The sequence below is a fragment of the Sus scrofa genome, chromosome 16 (assembly GCF_054392235.1).
Source record: "Sus scrofa isolate SSC_HxYL_T2T_F1_AM1 chromosome 16, Sscrofa_HxYL_maternal_Yorkshire_Landrace_v2.0, whole genome shotgun sequence".
Taxonomy (NCBI): domain Eukaryota; kingdom Metazoa; phylum Chordata; class Mammalia; order Artiodactyla; family Suidae; genus Sus; species Sus scrofa.
Genome location: NC_139398.1, coordinates 34,353,653 through 34,375,954, shown reverse-complemented (window position 1 = coordinate 34,375,954; position 22,302 = coordinate 34,353,653). Strand labels below are relative to the sequence as shown.

Genomic DNA, 22,302 nt, shown 5'->3' with positions numbered 1-22,302 from the left:
CCAGCACAATAGGTCTGGCATTGCCACAGTTGTGGCATAGGTCACAACTGTGGCTTGGATCTGATCCCTGGCTCAGGAACTCCATATGCCACAGGGCAGCCAAAAAGAAAAAAAGTGCATGTACACTACGATTTAATATTATACTTCTAAGTTTATCTAGGGAAACCTCTGCTTTAAGTTATAATGTATGCTGCATTTGACCCAAGTTAAAAAGAATCTATTACGTTACATGTGTTAAAAATAGTGGTGAGTGAAAAAATTAGCTGTAACTATGTTACATCATTTATATAAATTATAAAATTCTATATAAAATTTGTGCAGAAAATAAATAAATGTAAGAAGAAAAACATTTACCAATAGTAAGGAAAGGCTGAAAAGAGTACAATGAGATGAGAAGGGGAGAAACAACAGGGCCTTGACTTTTTGATATTCATTTTATATTTATTAACTAGTTACTTTACTTATATTTATTTACTTTTACTTTTTAGGGCTGCACCTGTGCACATGGAAGTTACCAGGCTAGGGGTCGAATAGAAGCCACAGCTGCTGGCCTACGACACAGTCACAGCCAATGCAACTCTCTATGTCTGCGACCTATACTACAGCTCTATGGCAATGTTGGATCCTTAACCCATTAAGCAAGGCCAGGGAGGGAACCTGCATCCTTACGGATCCTAGTCAGGTTCATTATCACTGAACCATGCTGGGAACTCTGCCAGTTATTTTATTACTTATTACCCCGCCCACACACACACATCTGGCTATAAAGAAATAAAATAAAATTATTCCTCATTCTTTTGAAATTTTTTGAGGTAAAACTATACATCTTGGAAATTCTTAAAGTGCTGATAGGTAAAAGCTACAAAACCAAATGCAAATTTTAGCTATGAGTTAATAGTAGGGCATAAACTTATTCTCTACATAATTTAATATTAATTGTATTACAATTATGTTATGCATGATTATAGACTACATATTATAATGATTCATTTTTCACATTCAATACCTCAGTGGAGTCTTATAACTTGGTATAGTAGGCCTGTTAGATATTATCATCCTCATTTTATAGCTGAAGAAACAAATGCAGATTAAAAAAACTTGTATGTTTTATGAATGGTAGATATAATAGTCAGGACCAGAACTCAAGTCTCCTAAAAGAGTCTAGTGCTCTACAAGGATATGAAAGCCCAGCCATGAAGCCCTAATTTAAGAATTTCAGTTTTACAAGAATGGCGAAGAATATAGGTGCTTCCTCCTACAAAAGCACAGTTATAAAACTTAGAAAAGATTCCTTACTTTTTTATTTGAGTCTTCTTCTGAATTAGAGTCCTTCTCTGATGATGGTAAGTGTACTACACACTGAATCAGTTGTAAAACCAGTGCTGTAACCATCTGAATATACATAGGCTCTCCATCCATATCACTACTATTTAACCTTTAATGCAGAAGAAAACATTTTAATCATACAGAGTATGAAGAGAATGTCATTTTACATGTCATCTATCATCTGAAAGTTTCAAGATGCTCTCTTTACCGATATTTCTAGGCATTATAGTTAGTGCTTATAATAGTGTCCTTAGGTCTATTTTTGATAAGTTAGAAAAAATACCAACTAAATGCCTATACACAGGAAATTAAAATAGTCGAAGGAAAAATGCAATATTTAATACAAAATTCTATCCTTTATATGTACTGCAGATTAAAAAATTATAATGAAAAATATCAAATTTTTACAATGAGACGTCTTCAAGATTTTCCAATGCTCATTCATTCTGGTATTCATTTTCTTATTAAAATTTACATGGTTGGCTCTTGATCATCTATGTTAGAGGATGAGGTCAGTGACATAGAATATGAAAAGCCAAATGTTTTAAGGGTAATTAAAAAAATGAAAAGAATTTCTTTATATGCTAATAGATTTTCTTCAGGTTTAATAAACAATAAATGTGCATCAATACACAGTCCAAAAAATTAAGACAAAAATTATTTTACAGAAGGCAGCCTCCAAAACACTCTAAATATAACTCTATATGCTAGGTCAACACATTTGATTATCCAGGAATACATACTATAATGATAGTCACGGTAACGATGAAGATTCCCTATGCCAACAAAGGCAGTAATGCTGACCACAGCAGTGGATAACATTCACTAGTTACTCTGTGCTTAGTGATTTAAAAGCATTTAATCTTCATGTCTATTTTCTATACTGCTTTAGAGTAATCTTTCAGTTCTCTTTTAAAAATATTACATAAGGACATCCTGCTGTGTAAAAGATTAACTTCAAGTTCCTTAGCAAGGTTTATACTATTCTTGGACTGCCTCTGACTCTTTGGAGCTATATTTCCTGTTGCTCTTCTCAGAGACCAGTGGTTCTTTTTTATTTTTTAAATGTTTTATTTTTGGCAGCACCTGCAGTATGCGGAAGTTCTGGGGCCACAGATCAAACCCATGCCACAACAGTGACAATGCTGGACTCTTATCTCCCCGCAGCACTAGGGAACTCCACAAGTGGTTCTTAAGTGGGGATGTATCTGCCCTTCAGGGGACATTTGCCAGTGTCTACTGAAAATTTTGGTGATAATAATTGGAAAGGGTACATTTCTTCTGGTATCTATTAACTTAAGGTCAGGGATGCGGTTAAGCATCTTACAATGGATAGCATTGCAAACAAAATGTTATCTGGCTCAAAATGTCAATAGTGCCGAGACTGAAAATTCTGGCTATAGATCTTTACACTTGAGAACTACCAAACTTCTAAGTTTCTCAAATGTGCACTGTTATTTCACATGTCTAAGCTACTCTTCATGCTGTTCTGACTGAACTGCCTCTCTTTTATTTGATTATTAAAATAAAAATCAGATAGAAATGAAAACAAAATATATGATGTCTACAATATAATAGAATTCTTCATTATACTTGGCCTTTGCTATAGCTGGTTACCTGAAGTTCCTCAAGCTCCTTTTGCTGGTAGGTAGTCTTGCAAGTGAAGTAAAAATTTCTTCCAAAATTAACTGCCTATGTTTTTCATATCTTGAGAATACCTGTTTAGTAATTATAAGATTCCAAATTAAGTTTGTTATAATTATTTGAAAACAACAAGAATGATACCACATCGTGATAAAAATATTATCAAGAATGAAAATGTTTTCAACATCTTTAATGGCAATTGCTTCATTTGCTCAACTTTTCTAACCTTAGTTATAACATTCTTGTGTAAGTCATAGTATACTAGTTTCATTTGAAGAATATGATATCTGGGGGATGGAAAGTAGGACAATATTTAAACATGTTAAATAATTCTGATTTTAATGTAAATATTAAGGAATTATTAACTGAAACATTTAAAATATTTGGAAATGTTTGAAATCTAAGGCACTCTAAAATAGTTCTTAGGTTGAAATGAATCAATGAAAAGCTCAAATCTGCATTAGTTTTTGCAAATTTATATTGAATGATATTAACATTATTTTTCTGGGGGATAACTAAAAATGAAAACTGATTATACTTACTGCAGTGACTAACTTAATGGCACATAATTGTAGTTCACTGACATTTTCTACAAAAAATGGTGTTATTCCCATTGATGATACCTGCACACATGGAGAGTAATTAGAACACATCTCTAATAGATTTCAGTAACATTCTATCTTATTAAATCCCAAAGATATTCACAAACTTATAGGAAAACACTGGGAGAGCATTTTCTTTTCCCTCATCAATCAGCACCTAGTTTTTCTTTGCACCCTTTCATCCTCAAGCAAATTAGTGCCTTATTGCCAATCCTCTAATCTCTACCTTTTGGATTGATAAATGACAGAGGAATGTAAAAAATAAAAAAAGTTTGCTATTCTGGAAGAAATACCCTGACATTTTTAAAGAAATAATCATTTATCTTCCAAATAGTCTAGAGTTTAGAATTTACACTACATTCACTTATCTTCTACCCCAAACATTTCTTTTTTTTTTGGCTGCACCCATGGCATGTGCAAGTTCTTGACTGAATCCATGTCACAGCAGTGACCCAAGCTGCTGTAATGACACACCAGATCCTGAACCCACAGTGCCATAAAGGACCTCCTAAAACTTCCCTGGGCTTTTATTTCTTCCATTTAGATATAATATACTCTGAATGAAAAAATTAACATAGTGTTGGTATTACTATTGAGTGATCAAGATTATATTGAACTCAACTAGGTTCTTCATTCTTAAACTGTTTGGTCTAAAAATATAGAAAATGCTCCAAAAAACTTACCTGAAGAATTGTTGTGTCTGTAAGAAGTTGTATTTCTAATAATTCTGATAAGCTGCTAACAATGTCACAAACTTTATTATAAAGCATTACTATTACTCTCTGCTTATGGGTAGAACATTTAGCCCGTTTTGCCTTTGAACTTAATAAGCCTCCTAAAATGAAAAAAGAAAAATCAAAATAAGGAATATATAATAATTTTAAATAAATAGTAATAAAGTTGCTTTCTGAATTAAAAGAACACACTCCTTCCCCATATAAAAATACAACCTAATTATTTATGAAAAGAGAAAATTATTCTCTAGTGAATGTTTAGTTAAAAAGTTAATATTCTTAGATAATCTATAGCACATTTCACTGTCTATTAAACTCATATCTAAATTATTAGTTTATTTCTATTTTCCTCTCTCTCTTTTTTAACCATTGGAGCAGAGTAGTAAGGCTATATTTCTCTTTAAATCAACTTGCTGTTATTAAACAACAGGTAATTAAATGTAGATTATTCATGAAACAAGTTTCTCTTCTTCAAATGTATACACATTAACATACATGGCTCATTTATAAAGATTCTAAGAGAAAGAAGAATATACATCTTTACTCACTCCATTTTGCAGATAATATTTTGGGTAAAATTAGGGGAAAGTGATAAATGGAACCAGAAGCTAATATTATCTGGGATGCTCCCAGATCAGTAGAAATTACTTCTTATTGTATGTAAATAGTTGCTAAAGAAATGATAATTGAACAAGTACCAGATCAAAAAAAAATTCTATATTCTAGACAAATCAAAGCCAGTATTTATTACAATTTATATAATCTAATAATTTTGGTGCCATTTTAAGTCATTGCATTCTGATCTAACCAACACAATGAAATTACATAACATGTAATTTTGATAGTATATTCTAAAACTATCAGTGTAAAAAACAAACCTCCATGAGGATCTAATCTGTAGACAGGATCATACTGAGGATAAAGTGTATTCTGCAAATGAAATTTAGTGTATTGTATAACTCTTTCAATTACATCTTCAATATACACAGCTTTTGGCATGTTAGGGGATGTCATAATGTTGATAGTTGTAAGACAGGCATCTGCTGATTTTGTCACTCTCTCCATAATAAGGTCTCTCCATAACCTTTCTTCTTCTTCAGTATCATTATTCTATAAAACAGCATATTGTTGACACAATAAACACATTTAGAGGTTAAATTTTTAAAAGTTATATTTGATTTTTTACTGATGGGAAACATGGTAAAAGTTCTGCTGTGTGTATATTTAAAGAATATTGGGAATGAAGTACAAATACTTATACTACTTTAAGTGCAATTTTTGTTTCAGTATTTTCAATCATCATATAATCTTATCTCATTTCACCAGTAAATGATATTCCAAGACAAAGTTATAGTTATGTTTAAGTTCTGTGTTCTTTATCCAAATCTATGATTTTAGCTAAAGATTATAATTGTATATAAATCATTTTGTGTTTCGGGTATAAACAGCTCATGGCCATGCCGGATCCTTAACCCACTGAGCGAGGCTAGGGATCAAACCTGAGTCCTCATGGATACTACTCAGATTCGTTTCTGGTGAGCCATGACAGGAACTCCAACATCATAGGATAGAATCTTATTTAAAAGTAGTAAAATGGGGGAGTTCCCGCTGTGGCTCAGTGGAAACGAATCCAACTAGGAACCATGAGGTTGCGGGTTTGATCCGTGGCCTCACTCAGTGGGTTAAGGATCTGGCGTTGCTGGTGTAGGTTGCAGACATGGCTCAGATTTGGTGTTGCTGTGGCTCTGGCGTAGGCTGGTGGCTACAGCTCTGATTAGACCCCTAGCCTGGGAACCTTCATATGCTGAGCGTGCGGCCCTAAAAAGACAAAAAACAAACAAACAAAAAAAATAAAAAGTAGTAAAATGTTACTGACTGAATCATTCCTAACACCCGTTTTTCAACAATACTATATTTCTAAAACTGAGATTAAAAAGTGATGATTATGCAAACTACTGAAAACATAATTTATCTTCTAAAACAGATAATTCAACAACTGACAGACTATATTTTAATTTACACATCAGCAACATGCATTACAACTAGGGAAAAATGTTTTTAAAGTTAAAATCCTTCTATACATGTAAGGGTAACTTGATCCCTTTGCTGTACAGTGGGAAAATAAAATAAAAAAAAAAAAAAAAAAAAAAAAAAAAAAAAAAAAGAAAAAAGAAAAGAACTATCAATTACAAAAAAAAAAATCCTCCTATCACATCCTTAGCTATGAAATATCAACTTTATATTATAGGAATGCTTTTGACTGCATGCTATTCAAAGCACATATAACACTAGGAAAAGGAATAAATAAAAATATAATACATGTAAAGCAGAGAAGAATTTTCTATATCACTAATACCTAAAAATTCAATCTCTAGCTTTTACTGTTTACATATCTACTTTAAAAAATAAGGTAAAGTGACTTTCTATGGTATTAAAATTGCTGTTTAGAATAGTCAGTTAAGAAGGGTTATCACTCATACCAAACATTAAGGCTAAGTGCAACACACTAAATAGTGCTAAGGTTCTAAGGAATAAAAATAATTAAGACTGAGTCAGCCATGGAGTTCCCACTGGGGCTCAGCAGGTTAAGAACACGACATAGTCTGTAAAAGTATGGGTTCAATTCCCGGCCTCGCTCAGTGGGTTAAGGATCCTGTGTTGCCACAAGCTGCTGTGTAGGTCGCAGATGCAGCTCAGATCTGGTGTTGTTGTGGCTATGGCTATGGTGTAGGCCTCAGCTGCAGCTCCAATTTGACCCCTAGCCTGGAAACTTCCATCTGCCACAGGTGCAGCTGGGAAAAAGAAAGAAAAGACTAAGCCAGTTCTCTGGAATTCTTGATTCGTGATGATATTTACCACAAAGTCTTGCCAAAGTGTTTTAAATAAAACTTGTAGACTAAGGATGTAGTATATGGCCACTATGGGATCTCTAATCCCTTATATGTATATGTGAGAATGGAAGTATTATCTATCAAAACTGTTAATAGTGGTTATTGCTGAGTGCTTTGAAAATTTATTGTAATACATTACTTTTATAATCATTTAAAAATAACTCAAATGTTCCCAAATCCTTCTCTTATACTAAATTCCTATAAGCATTACTGTTTGAATTCACTAATGATAGAGACACCAAGATCAATTCAAATGCACATATGATTTTGAAAGTCGCTATAATACAGTAGGAAGGGAGAGCCTAGGTAATCTACTTTAATCAGTTCATAAATCATTACACCATGTTGCTACTGTTCTTGAAAAAAACATACTAAAATCTAATGACAATTGCAGTTAAGATTTATTAAGAACTTATCTGTGGGTGGGGGATGCACTGGGGATTTGGGATAGAAATGCTATTAAACTGGGTTGTGATGACTGCTGTACAACTATAAATGTAATAAAATTCATTGAGTAAAAAAAAAAGAACTTATCATGCGCAAGGCACTGTTAAGAATTCTATGTGAATTAATTTATTTAATATCTTTTCAATGACAATTTGAATTAGGTATAGAAGTAATACATAAGGATTAACACTATAGTATATATTAGAAATCACCATAAGGTTGCTAACTATTTCTCCAAGGAAGGTCAAGAAAAAGAGTTACTACCTACTAACATTTTATAAATGAAAGGACTTTTTTTTTTTTTTTTGGTCCTTTTGTCTTTTTAGGGCCGCACCTATGGCATATGGAGGTTCCCAGGCTAGAGGTCCAATCTGCCAGCATATGCAAGAGCCACAGCAATATAGGATCCGAGCCACATCTGTGACCTACACCACAGCTCACAGCAATGCTAGATCCTTAACCCACTGAGTGAGGCCAGGGATCAACCCTGCGTCCTCATGGATACTAGTCAGTTTCGCTAACTGCTGGGCCATGACGGGAACTCCTGAAAGGACATTTTAAATACTCATACACTTACAGAAAGAGCAGTATAATGTAAGATTAAAAAATGGTCCTTTGTGGAGTTCCCATAGTGGTGCAGAGGGAACGAATCTGACTAGGAACCATGAGGTTTTGGGTTCAATTCCTAGCCTCACTCAGTGGGTTAAGGATCTGGTGTTGCCCTGAGCTGTGGGGTAGGTCACAAACGCAACTCGGATCCCGTGTTGCTGTGGCATAGGCTGGTAGCTGTAGCTCCAATTTGACCCCTCACCTGAGAAGCTCCATATACTATGGGTGCAGCCCTTAAAAAAAAAAAAAAAAAAAAAAAAAAAAAAAAGTCCTTTGAATTGAATGAATTTATATCTGTCATTATTTTTATTTATATCAAAGGTGTAAACTGACAATCTGTAACATTAATTTAAACCACTAAAAATGCAATTCTAACTGCAAGGCTAAATAAATATGAACTAGTAAATGTGCTAACAAGCTCAAATTAATGAAATTTGCAATTTTCCCTATAAATCAAAGTTTGAATTTGAACTTATGAAAAAATTTGCATATTAACAATAATAAGGGTGAAATTAACAATGTGGATCTTAAACTTACATGATTTAACAAAGTGGAGAGCTTTGACCCATCTTGAATATTCTTCTCCAAGATATTTAGGACTTTCACAGTTTTGTCAGTGGAAAGCTAAAAGAGAAGCATAAATTCTTTTATCGGTTTTGGTAAAAGTGTATAATTATCGCCTTTGGCCTATGGCATATATAGCATTAACACCCCGTTAAAGAATGGGAAAATAAAATTTTCCCACTTATATCCTCTACTCAAATCTGAACTATGTAGAGAACTCATTACTTGTTTCTAAAAGACAGAAGAGAAAAACACATTATGGGCACACATGTATCTTATTAACTCAAATCTTGCCATGTAACTAATTAAGACTGCATTTGTTCTGATGTCTGGCACCCTGCTCTTGTGAAAGTGACACTGAATATACCTATGAACACACACATACAAACACACACTCTCTCTATATCTCATCTGTTGATTTAATTATAACATGGCTTCCATACCAGAATGTTATTCCACAGGTGTCTAAAAATTCGAGGTAGTATTCTGAGTAACAGAAGCCCAAAACTAGAAATAAGTTATAAATGCAATAAAATACTGCTTTATTTAGTAGAAGTTTTTCTTATTTTTAATATATCTATTTCATTTCTTACAAATAATGTTTTCTATATTTAAAAAATTACTAGTCAATTTAGAGGTTTTGCCAGGAGGCAATTTTTACTACTCATTCCCTTGACTGAATAGGTTTCCTTTAAGATTCCTATCATGCAGCTAGGAATCTCAATGGAATCAGCCAGAGGTGTCGAATGGGAGGAAAAAGAGAGTAACTGACATTAAGTACATTTTGATTACACATGTTGGAGTACAGAAAAAATTTCCCCCAAATATTGTTTTAGATAAGTTCAAAAGAGATTAAACTATGGAGACTTTAGGTAAACTGTCCATGCTTTGAAAATACTTGCGAATTCATCTAGTGAAACAGAAACACTGGCTATATGTAACTATGGAACTTGTAAAAACTAAGACTGGCACTTCAGAATACTGATACCATATTCCTCTACACAAAATAAATCAACATACCACTTACACACAATAAATGTGAACTAACAAGACATTAATTTTTGGTTAATTATGTGATATGTACATCTGGCTTTAAAAACCAAACTCATGGAACCCTTGTGTACTGTTGGTGAGAATGTAAATTGGTGCTCCCACTATGGAAAATCAGTATGGAGGTTCCTCAAAAAATTAAAAACAGAACTATCATTTAATCAATTTCACTTCTGGGTATGTATACAAAGGAAACAAAAACACTAACTTTATGAGACTTATGCATCCTCATGTACACTGTAATATCATTTACAATTGCCAAGACATGGAAGCAACCAAAGTGTCTACTGATGGATGGATAAGGAAATCTTGCTGTTTGGGACAACATGGATGAGGGACCTTGAGGGTATTATGCTAAGAGAAATGAGTCATACAGAGAAAGACAAATGCCATATGATCTCATATATATGTGGAAACTAAAGAGAGAATTCATATATACAAAGACCAGATTGGCAATTGCCAGAGATGGAGTCTGGAGATGGGTGAAATAGGTGAAGGTCCTCCAAAGGTACAAATTTCCAGTTATAAGTAAGTCCTAGGAAAGTAATGTATAGCATGGTGATTATAGATAATAATACTTCAGTTTACATTTCAAAGTTGCTAAGAGAACAGAACTTAAAGTTCTCATAAGAAAAAAGTTATGTGTGCTGATGGATATTAAGTAGATTTACTGTTACAATCATTTTGCAATACAAATATAGAATTGTTGTGTTGTGCACTTGAAACTAATATAAATGAATACAAAAAAGGAGTAATTAATATTTTTTTGTAAAAAAACATGAAAAATTTTCCCAGTCTACTTTTAAGATGAAATAAACTGAGTTTACTTTGTTGAGAATAAATTTTTCAGGTAAATACGATCTTTTCTTTTTTGTGTGTGTTAATTTCAAAATTGAACTGATTCACATAATTCTGCTAGCTTAAAAATATTTTATGAGTTCATGATATTAATCCTTCTTCTATTATTTTAAATCTAAGCTAACCACAAAGGATCTAAGATAAAACTCTTTTATAAACTGTGTTAAGTGTTAAGGTATCCTTTTTTTTTTTTTTTTGGTCTTTTTAGGGCTACACTGTGGCATATGGAAGTTTCTGGTCTAGGGGTTGAACTGGAGTTGTAGCTATTGGCCTACACCACAGCCACAGCAATGCCAGATCCAATCTGCCTCTGTGACCTCTGCCACAGCTCACGGCAATGCCGGATCCATAACCCAAAGAGCGAGGCCAGGGATTGAACCTGTGTCCTCATGGACACTGGTTGGGTTCCTTACCACTGAATCATGACAGGAACTCATAAGGAATCCTTTTAAAAAATGTTTTAATTTTATTGGAGTGTAGTTGTTTTACCATGTTGTATTATTTTCAGGTGTACAGCAAAATGAATCAGCCATATATATAAACATATCCATTCTTTTTTCTCCATATAGGTTAATTATAAGCTATTGGGTAGATTTTCCTTTGCTATTCAGCAGCTTCTCATTACTCATCTATTTTATACAGTAGTGTGTATATGTTAGTCCCACCCTTCCAATTCTTCCCTGGGTTTCACCTATGGTAACCATAACATTGGTTTTGAAATCTGGGAGTTTGTTTCTGTTTTTTAAATAAGTTTTGTATCTTTTAAAATTAGATTCTACATATAAGTGATATCATATGCCATTTGCCTTTCTCTGTCTAGCTTACTTCAGTATGATAATCTCTGGGTCCATCCATAAACATGATCTTTTATTAAGTTTTTGTCTGCTATCCTTGGAAAACAAATCATTATTTCTATATTGCAGACTAAGAAATTTAAGACTTAGATAATTCTGCATAAGAGGACCCTGGTTAGAAGAGGAGAGGACTGTTTTTGAAATTTATTTGCATAGCAATCATTCAGTAATTTAGGGAATGATTAGGGGCCCATAAAGATTACAGAAAGCTAGACCTTGATGCCATTGCTACTGCTTGAAGCTATTATTAATGGAAAAATATTCTGCTACTACATTAGTGTAACAGGATTACTTAACAACAGAGAACTTATGGGAAAGACAGCTTACAAAAGGTATTATAAAGCCCAAAGTAATGAAGTTATGTACTTATTAATAATTAATGTATTGAAAATTTAGCTTTACTCCTTCACTAAGGTCAATGACTAAAGGATCTATCAAAGAAAAATTTAGTGTATTCCTACATTTATTTTTATTTTTGGCCATGCCCACAGCGTGTGGAAGTTCTGGGCCCAGGATTGAACCTGCATCACAGCAATAACAACACCGGATGCTTAAATCTCTGAGCCACCAAGGAACTCTCCTATACCCGCATTTAAATAATCTGAATGTCTGAGACAATGAAAAATTTGATTTTTGTTAGAATGATTTATACATTATTTCTTTGATCCAAGTTTTGTTTTGTTTTTGCTTTTTAGGGCTGCACCTGTGGCATATGGAAGTTTCCAGGCTAGGGGTCAAATCGGAGCTACAGCTGCCAGCCTATGCCAGAGCCGCAGCAATGCCAGATCTGAGCCACGTTTGTGACCTAAACCACAGCTCACGGCAACGCTGGATCCTAGACCTACAGAGTGAGGCCAGAGATTGAACCCGCATCCTCGTGGATCCTACTTGGGTTCGTTAACTGCTGAGCCACAACAGGAACTCCAAGTTTTGTTTTTTTTAAAAGAAATAAATCTATTAGACTTTCTAAAGGCAACCATGCCTTTTCATTATTATTACTTTATGTAAACTTTGCCATCTACCCTTAAAATTTTAATTTCAAACATTAGATAGTATGTAAATTTATAATTTTTTAGTGAGATACCTTATCCATTATACCCATTGCTTTAATTTTAGCAGATTCACTGCCGAGTTCATTAAGCTGATGTTTTCCTAAGAGCAGTTCCTGAGGGATTTCATCATCATCACCTGAAAAACCAATTCAAATACACACAGTGTAAGCAAGAGAAATAGCTCAAAACAGTTAAGTGTTACTTCTTAGTAACATTTCTGGATACACAAACAAATATAAACAAACTAAACAACATTCTAAGAAGCCTCTGTAAACCTCAAACAAACCCTGAATGAAAGGACATTTAAAATTAGAGTTCTAAGATGAGAAGAAGAGATATTTTGTTATCTTTATTACTGTATGATCCTTCTGAACCAGGCTCTCTGCCCAGAAGGTTAACCTACAGAGACCACCTCAACAGTCTTTCATGCCCTCTGGTTTCTGTTTGGGTTCAGCCACTAGAGTGTCCTGTCACAAAGAGAGTGACGTCAGGGTTCTTCCATCCCTAACTTCTTCCTTGCAAGATCTCCTCAAGCTGCCTATGTCCTCTGACCAAAAGATTACTTTTTTTCAAGGCAACCCATTGCACAATATTTTTTTCCCTACTGACTGAGCCTGCTGACTTCTCTGTGCACCTTGTTCCTCTGGGAACCCCAAAGGTTTCAGTAATATTCTGAACCCCAGAATTTAAATTAATCCCAATTTTCAGTAATATTCTGCTCCTAACTTTATAATCAGGCTCTTTGTAAATAACTCTATCAAATTATCCTAATTTGAGAGTGTCATATGACTGCCTGTTGGGATCTTAAATGACACGGAAGACAGTTTCTCAGCATAGAAGTGGAAAAGTTTTAGAAATGAGGAAACAGATATTCCAAATAATGGGAAAATGCATTAATGATACTTAGGCAAGTAATTGTCATAAGACAAATGCTTTTAAAATACAAAGTGGTATACCTTTTCGAACATTTTCAAATAGATATACTCACATCAGAATTATTGTATGCCATCTAGCTTTTGTATATATTAACTACTAGTGTTTATATCAGCTGAAAGTGGCATAAAATTGTTGAAAGTAGCTCTAAATACTGTAAGCAGTGTTTTTTAATAAACCTATATTACTGTAAATGTAATATTAAATTATTCCTACTGTATTCTAAATGCTTTACTGTTTTGTTTTCCATATTAGATTCTATATTATTTAAAGCCAAGATATTAACATTTGCATCTCTAGCACTTAATATACCACTGACATACAGTAAGCATTTGGTAAATATTGGCTTTCAGAATAAATTGATAGATAGGTTTTTTGCTCATATTAGGACCCTCCTCATCTAGGGCCTACTCAAGTTTCATTTGCATAAAGCCTTCCCTAATTACTCTAATCTGCTGTGATAGCTGCAATCTCAGGATTCTTAAAACACTATTAGTACTTAGCTAATTATTATTTTTTCTATTCTTCTCTTTCTTTTTTTGGCCGTGCCCACAGCATGCAGAAGTTCTTGGGCCAGGGATCGAACCTGTGCCATAGCAGTAACCCAAGCCACACAAGTGACAATACTGGATCCCGAACTACTAGGCCACCAGGGAACTCCTTTAAGCTAATTTAATACTTGGTTTTCACACCAAAGTCTTCAGTTGCTTAATAACACAGACTAGACTTGACCCCACAGCTACATTTCAAATCATGCCTCTGTAACCAGAAAAGTAACTGGCAGAAAGCTAAACACATAGGTAAATACATACATACATACATACACACACATACATGCATATATATATATACATATATATATGTGCATTTTTTTTTTTGGGGTCTTTTTGTCTCTTTTTAGGGCCGCACCTGTGGCATATGAAGATTCTGAAGCTAGGGGTTGAATCGGAGCTGTAGCTGCCGGCCTATGCCACAGCCACAGCAACATCAGATCCAAGCCACGTCTGCGACCTACACCACAACTCATGGCAATGCCAGATCCTTAACCCACTGAGAGAGGCCAGGGATCAAACCTGCGTCCTCATGGATGCTAGTCGGGTTCATTAACTGTTGAGCCACAATGGGAACTCCAATATATTTTAAATTGACTTTATATTTAGAGGTAAATAAATATATTTTTAAATGACTTTACCAAATGCAGTAAAATCCATATCTTCTAAATTATCCAAAATATTTTCTATTGAGGCTGTGAATCTCTTAAAAGTTGAAGAATCCATCATTTCTACAAGAGAAGGAAAAAATCTCAAAACTTATTATCCACATTCCAAGTAGAATACTGAAGCTGAAGACTATGAATAAAGACAACCTAAAATGTTACCTTCAGGTGTTAGTTTTGGTTCATAAGCTTTCCGCTTCTTCTGTTTTTCTTTTTTCTTCATTTTTCTAGCAACTAAAATGAACAAAAAGAAATAGTGAATGCAAGAACAACAACTTGAAGTATTTCTATTTCTGGTTCTACTTTCTTCCTGAATATTAAATATTTTAACAATAACCACTGCCAATCCAAACTTTTGTCTTGATTAAAAATTAGGAGTTGTTAATTAACTCATAAAAAGGTATGAAAATTCTTCAAAGTTAAAGCCCTAAATTTAAATCAGCTTATGTAAGAAATCTGTTGACACTGATGAATTACCCTCACTAAGGCTGGGAGGAGGAGAATAATCTTCCATGTCAGAATCTGATGGACTTCGGTTTCGATAACGACCACCACCCGAACTCCTTCTTCCTTCATGAGAGTGGCCACTTCTCCTATGATCCCCAGAGCTTCTTCTGTCACGCTCTTCATATTCCCAAGCTTTATCATCATCTTTTTTATGTCGTTTCCTAGAGGCTAAAAGCAAATCCCCATGACAAATAATTTACCTCATTTAAAAGACTATTAAAACTTGCACTTTAAAAATGAATCACTTTTTTATGTGGGTCTAGGAAATTCTGAGTCATTCTGTTTAACCAGAAAAATAAATTATGGTACAGAAATGGTATCATTTATTTTAGCATTCACGTAGATTTAAATTTTTTTACATAAACCGGGTTTGCTAATAAATATAGATAGGAATGTTCTGAGAATTAAACCACAGTGCTCAAAGAAGTATTCAATGAGTCAGTATAGATAATATCTAAACTTCAGGATTAATTAAGACATGTAAAATAAACTGTATCTAGAATTTGGATGAAAAGCAGATACAACTTTAAGCATTTAAATTGTGGATGGGGAGCAGGGTTTCAAGGAAGAGTAAACTTCTGAGTGTTACAGCACATGGGTAACCATATACACTATTAATTAACAGCCAAGTTAAGTCCACATCTTAGCTATAAATTCAACAGACTCTGATAACCTAACATAACAGGCTACAAAGACAAAACAAACCTGTATAGTTGTAAATACTCACATACTGAATTCAGTTCTCCAACAATACACTTGTTTAAACTCAAGGAGACAGCATTTAAGCTTATGCATGCTAGATAAACATTTTTATGTGTTACCTTCAATCCTTTCCCCATCCTTCCAGAGGTCTAAGCATTCTGCTAAAATCACCAGTACTGACAGGAGGCTCTAGGCAGAACTGGTAAACAGATTTCATCTGACACATCAACTCTGATCAACTGGTAGTAGCTGCCTAGAGCATAATGTTGAGAATAATTCTGAGCCCTGAGACAAAGCACTGTATTTCAGCAAGAAAGACTGATTAGAAATGTCTGTCCAGTGAGTGTTAGAGGGAATACAAGTGAAAAATATTTACCATAACTGCTCTTGGGTATATCACTAGCAAATTAAAACCAGGATAAAGAACTAGTATGTCCTACCTCTTGGGATCATACACTGGTTGTTGGAATGACCACTTGTTGTCGAGAGTGAATTACTTTTTAGTTTGCTGATCTGAACCGGACTCAATTGGACTTGATTTCTTGTGACTTGTTTCTATTCTGAATTCCTAACTATGATCAATACCCAAGAACTTAAGACAAAACTCTTGCTTGAGTCCCTAGACCCCTACGTGGCTTAGATTTAAGGATGCCAATATTTGTCCCATGCACTCTATCCGTGCTTGTGCCAGTGTCCTTTTGTTAATAATTAATGTTTATACCTTGGCTAATTTCACCTAGCTATTCCTATTCAAGAATCTACTGATAGCTTGGCAGAAAAAGATAATTTTGTTTCCCCTTCTTTGTGCTTGTAGGCTTGGCATATAGCAAGATGTTTCATAAAAAGACAAATGTAAATAGATTTACTTAAATCTTCAATGATTATAATTAGGTAAAAATTTGACTACAATAAGAGGCAGGATTCCCCTCCTTTTGTGATTAGTGTGCCCCAGAACATTCTCTTAGTGAGGAAATGCCTCATAAAATAAGAAGGTGTGAATGTATGTGTCAGAGAAACGGGTTATTTATATATAGCATTCACTAAATGTTTTTTAACATGTACTGAAAATACCTAACTTGAAGAATGACAACAAACTTGTTCAGAAAGTAGTATTCTAGGACCTCAAATATGACCTATTTAGTCTTTCTGAATTGTAATTAATTTCATAAGAAATTTCGTCTTAACTTTTATGAGTAGAAAATGCTAAAAAAAAAATCTTAGTAAGTACATACGATATGCTGTATTGGTGGTAGTTTTTACAGTTCTTGAAGATTTTTGTTTCACATTTATTAAACTAAGCAATTATTAAAAATGGAACGGTAAATCAGGGGAAACCCCCCCACCAACTTTTATATATTCATAGTATATTGCAACAAGGTTCTATTAGGATCCCAATTCATTATGACTAGCTTGTTCATGGTCTATTTCTCTTGATACCCTGGAAGAAGTAGGGGAAGAGCTCAAAAGAGAGGTACGTAAAATATGACTTGGGTGTTTTCCACCCCCCTTTCCAAATTTTACCTATATGTCTCTTTAGTTTCTTATATCCCCCATTCTCCTCTACAAGCAACTCAGAGACTTTTTAATTGTGCTATGACTCTCCAAATCTGTGTGGCCCCACTTTCAAAGTTAGCCCTCAATATTTCCCTTATCCTTCAACAAAACTATTTCCTTAGTTTTAGATTTTTAGGAAACCACTTTGATTAAAGTGCAGTAAAACTTTGTTTTAAAAAGGTCTTTCTTCCTCAAAGCAGCATAATGCTTGCTACTTATGTTCTCATAATATTTTTACATTTTGTTTTGTCCAATATTTTTATTACATTGTTCTGGTTACGGTAAAACAATAATTGGTTGTTTAAATCAACTACCAATTGGAATTCTTCCATCACTCAAATCAGTGGCCACAGAGTCAACTTTCCTATAGTTATTTGTACAGAAATAAACTAAAAAACTAAAAAACCACCAAAAAACCAGGAAGCTATTCTAAGGTCTCTTGAAAAACCCAGAGAAACCCCCCATTTTTCCAGCATGGGTTGCAGCTCTAATATTATCTTTCAATGTATTGGGCATAAATATAATGAGATCCATGGGTTTTAACATGAAACTATGTACTCCCATAAGACGAGGCAACAGCTCTCATAACAATGTAAGGAAAAGAATCATGGCTGCAATGATGACAAATACGGGGCATGTGTGGCTCTCTCCTCTATTTTATATTCGGTGGGCTTTTCTGACTATGCTGTCCTTTTAACTTAACTGGGTGGTAGCTTCAGAATTCTCATCAGCTTAGCAACGCAGTCAGCCACTCTCAATTAACTGGAGTTGACGTGTGATTTGAAATCAGTCTGCAATTAAGGAACTCCTTCTTCTTAGCTGTTCCTTTTAGAAATGGTGATATATTAGGGGAGGGGAAGGAGCGTGAAGGAGAGGCATATACACAAAGGGGAGTGAGTCTCTGGGCCACCAGGTCTCCTTTCTCCTCTCCCTTTCCGGATCATATGTTCCCACATGAACAAAATGTCTTATTATGATAAAAAAAGTATTAGCTTTAGCCATTGAAATTACTGCATGTAAATACATCTTACGATAATACAAAGTATAACAATTATACATATAAATATGTCAGATTAACTTTGCTATATATTTTATTTCACTTTTAAAACTTTGTTCAGATTTGTTCAGTATTCATAGTCTACTGTTCATAGCTCGAGAGCTCACAATTTTAAGAAAATCAGAGTAAATGAACATTGATTAAAAATCTGGAGGAGGTGAAGGGCTTCCATCAACGATATACATTTAAAAATGGCAGCATGCATCTGTCCTTCCTGCCCTTGCTTGTCACACCTCAATCTATGGACACTAGGAGAAATAGGTAGAACACACTGATGGTCTTCCCACTTCTTTTGGTCATAATGACTAAGTCAGTTGGCACACAAGTGAAGATCTCCCATAGTCTGTTTCCACTGAATGCCGTTTAAGTCAAACAAGGCTGCTGACCCCTCTTGGCTAGGCTCAATTCTCTTGCTCCAGTAGAAGGAAGATAGGGATAAAAGAGAAGAACTTTTTCAGTGGACCAGTAGGAAGACAGGCGAGGTATAGCAAGTCTAGTGCAAAGACAGGTGATCACAGTGTTGTAGAGAGGTAGCTGTGTAGTGAAGAAGCCAGCTCTGGAAAACAGTGAAACAAGGGAGGAATTCCAGGACACAGCTGGGCAAAAAGGAGAAGCCAGGTCCAAACCACACAGATCATTGGCAATGTGGGCTAATCCATTCATAATTTAGTGATAGTATGGTTTTAAATACTTCTTCATCTGGCTATCTCCTACGTGTCCTTCAAGACTCAAGTGTCACCTCTTCCAGTAAGCGTTCTTTGAATCCCCAGTATAATTCTGATGCCAATCCAATGTGCTCCCACAGCACCCTGGATTTACTATTATCATTGCACTCTTCTTACTGTACTACAATTGTTTACATATTTCCCCCATTAGACTCAAGGTTCTTCAAAGATAGGGGCCACATTCTATTGGTTATATTTTTATTCTCACTGCCTAGCATATAGTGGGAGCTCAATATATATTTGCTAAGTGCATATAGAAACATACCCATGTTATTTGACACTAATTATAACTCATTAAAATTTTTTTTCTTGGTGCCAACTGATCTCATCTTTCACATGTTTTTAAGTATAAAGAAAAAACTTGCTATACTAAATTATTAAGAATTAAGATTATACTCTTGCTAACCCCAAAACTTATGAGACAAACACATCAATCTGCTTTTTAATTCCAAAGTAATAATAAAATTATGTGATACTTACATTCAAAAGCTTCATCACTATCATTATCTTCATCTGAACTGATTTCAGCATATTTTGGCTTTTCATTAACTGTGCTACGCTTGCGTTTATTCATTTTCACACGTTCACAAAGTGGCATGGTAGATTCAATTTCTGCCAGGAGTTCAGGGGGTAATTCTTTTAACACTGATTGATCTATACTACCTATTAATAAAAGGTAAGAAAAAATATAAATCTGAAGATAAAAGGGAAATTTTAACTAAATTTGCACAATGAAAATGAAAAATTAATATTTATGTATGTTTTCTAAGTCATTTTTGTATTTTAATAAAACACATCCACATTCATATTTACAACTTTAAGTCTTAACTCTAAACTGACATCATTATACAATAACTTTAAAAATATGGTACTTATCATAGCAATGGAAGGTAGTTATATCATCAATTTTTGATGTAATTAATGCCTTCATTTGTCTGCACTGACTAAAAACTTTTTGAAACTAGAGTTCCACTTGCATTATTAGGTTTATTTGTAGTAGGAGATACATCTCACATTCTCAGTAGCACCTAAATTTGCTTTATAGAAGCCTGGAGTAGTTAGTTGAAAAGTAATTCTATTCCTCAGTAAAAATGAGAAGTGTTGGAGGATACTAATCACTTCCTTCTTTTCCTCTATGATCTTGGTGGTTGAGTACAGTGGCTAGGACAAGAGTTTCAGATGATTTTACCTATCACTGTCTATTTGAGAGGCAAGGTAATGCCTTTACCATTACAGAAAATTTCCTCAAACAGATAAACCAATATGTGCATTTAACAGAAGATAACAGAGACATGAAAGACAAGATAAATAGAAAAAATACTTTAAAATATAAATATCTATAACTGAAAATTATAAATTCAAGTCTATTATAAAATAAATTCATATTTTCCCATGAAAGAGTAAAGACAGGGTAAGTATATCAATATGATACAATTACAATTATTAACATAATATTTACTATCTATTCCTATACCCATATACACAAACACATAAGCAGCTGTTATGAAAAAATAAATTCTTAACATCCTGTTGAGAACTTAAAAATAAAGAAGTAACAAAAGTTATTTACTCAGGTTAATTTGTCCATGACTACTAAAGATTACAACTTACTTTACTTACCCATGCAAATCTATGAGTAGCAGTATAAAAATGATGTCTTACCTGCTAAATTTTACCTGCTAATTTTTACCTGCTAAAGAACTGGGAGCAGAGAGTACCTTAGTGGTTTACAGCAGGAAACAGTAATAACTATAATCAACATTAAGACTGATAAACCAATGATAATACTGCTTATATAGAAAATAAAAATAAATCATTCCAAAAATAAATGGGTACTGTTTAAAACAAAGGCCTCAAGAATATACAATATTAATAACTTAAGAATATGAAACAAATTAATCTCAATAATTTGAAGAATAATCCTTTTTTTTTTTTTGGTCTTTTTGCCTTTTCTAGGGCCCCTCTCGCGGCATATGGAGGTTCCCAGGCTAGGGGTCCAACTGGAGCTGCAGCCGCTGGCCGACACCAGAACAATAGCAACATGCGATCCAAGCCACGTCTGCAACCTACACCATAGCTCACGGCAACACCAGGTCCTTAACCCACTAAGCAAGGGCAGGGATCGAACCCGCAACCTCATGGTTCCTAGTCGGATTCGTTAACCACTGAGCCACAACGGGAACTCCAATAATCCTTTTTTATTTATCATGAAACTTTTCAACACCGTGAAGGAGTTATTTCAGTAACTTTTAGTCTTCTATTCTTCTAAGGATGCTTATAGAAATTATTTTTCCCAACAAAGATGTAATATTTGTAACTAGTAACAGTCCAAAGACTTCACTGCTTAGAATCATGACATCCTAATGTTGAGTTTAACTTATCTGTGTCGTTTTCAAATCATGTAACATTTCCTTGCTCTGGCTTTCTTAATTCAATTGTGTTTTAACAGTGAGGTCCACTTTTTAGAATATTAATAGAGGTGAAAATAAAGATCAACATTAGCTTTGGATCATCAGTATCTTTGGCCCCAAGGTAAACATGCTCTGCATCTCATTTACAAGTCCTTATGCTCTGAATACTTCTAACTAAAGAGGTGGTTTTTTGATGGAAGGATCATAGTACATAGCTTCCCCTTTCCATAAGACCTATAATATTAAGTTTGTATAAACAGATAGTTGGTAAATGATTTCTGACTCTGTAGTTCACAATTTATGTTCACTTACAGATGACCTTCTTGTATACTTTCAGAATTGCAATATTTTATACACCGAAGCTATTCCCAAATATTTAAAAAATGGAAAGTCTTTCTTTTTCTGTACTACATAAAATGTTATAACCTTTTGGGGTCTATAAATATTGATAATCCAAAGTATTTGGCTTTTAGTTCATTACGGGTTTTCTTGGCTGCACCCGTGGGATATGGGAAGTTCCCTGGCCATGGATCAAATCCGAGTGACAGCAGTGACAACATCAGATC

General features: G+C 34.2%; 1 protein-coding gene across 8 annotated transcripts in view; it reads right to left on the bottom strand.

Annotated features, from left to right (window-relative positions):
* Positions 1 to 22,302, bottom strand: part of NIPBL (NIPBL cohesin loading factor) — a 212,276-nt gene that overhangs the window by 54,865 nt on the left and 135,109 nt on the right. For all 8 annotated transcript variants that reach the window (XM_085002054.1, XM_021076590.2, XM_085002053.1 and 5 more), the window contains 11 exons: positions 19,806 to 19,988; positions 15,258 to 15,455; positions 14,943 to 15,014; positions 14,757 to 14,846; positions 12,664 to 12,767; positions 8,791 to 8,877; positions 5,185 to 5,416; positions 4,256 to 4,407; positions 3,513 to 3,593; positions 2,944 to 3,044; positions 1,297 to 1,435 (listed from right to left, as the gene is read on the bottom strand). In XM_085002054.1, coding sequence (XP_084858180.1) covers positions 1,297 to 1,435; positions 2,944 to 3,044; positions 3,513 to 3,593; positions 4,256 to 4,407; positions 5,185 to 5,416; positions 8,791 to 8,877; positions 12,664 to 12,767; positions 14,757 to 14,846; positions 14,943 to 15,014; positions 15,258 to 15,455; positions 19,806 to 19,988 — 1,439 coding nt within the window. The remainder of the gene's footprint in view (positions 1 to 1,296; positions 1,436 to 2,943; positions 3,045 to 3,512; positions 3,594 to 4,255; positions 4,408 to 5,184; positions 5,417 to 8,790; positions 8,878 to 12,663; positions 12,768 to 14,756; positions 14,847 to 14,942; positions 15,015 to 15,257; positions 15,456 to 19,805; positions 19,989 to 22,302) is intronic.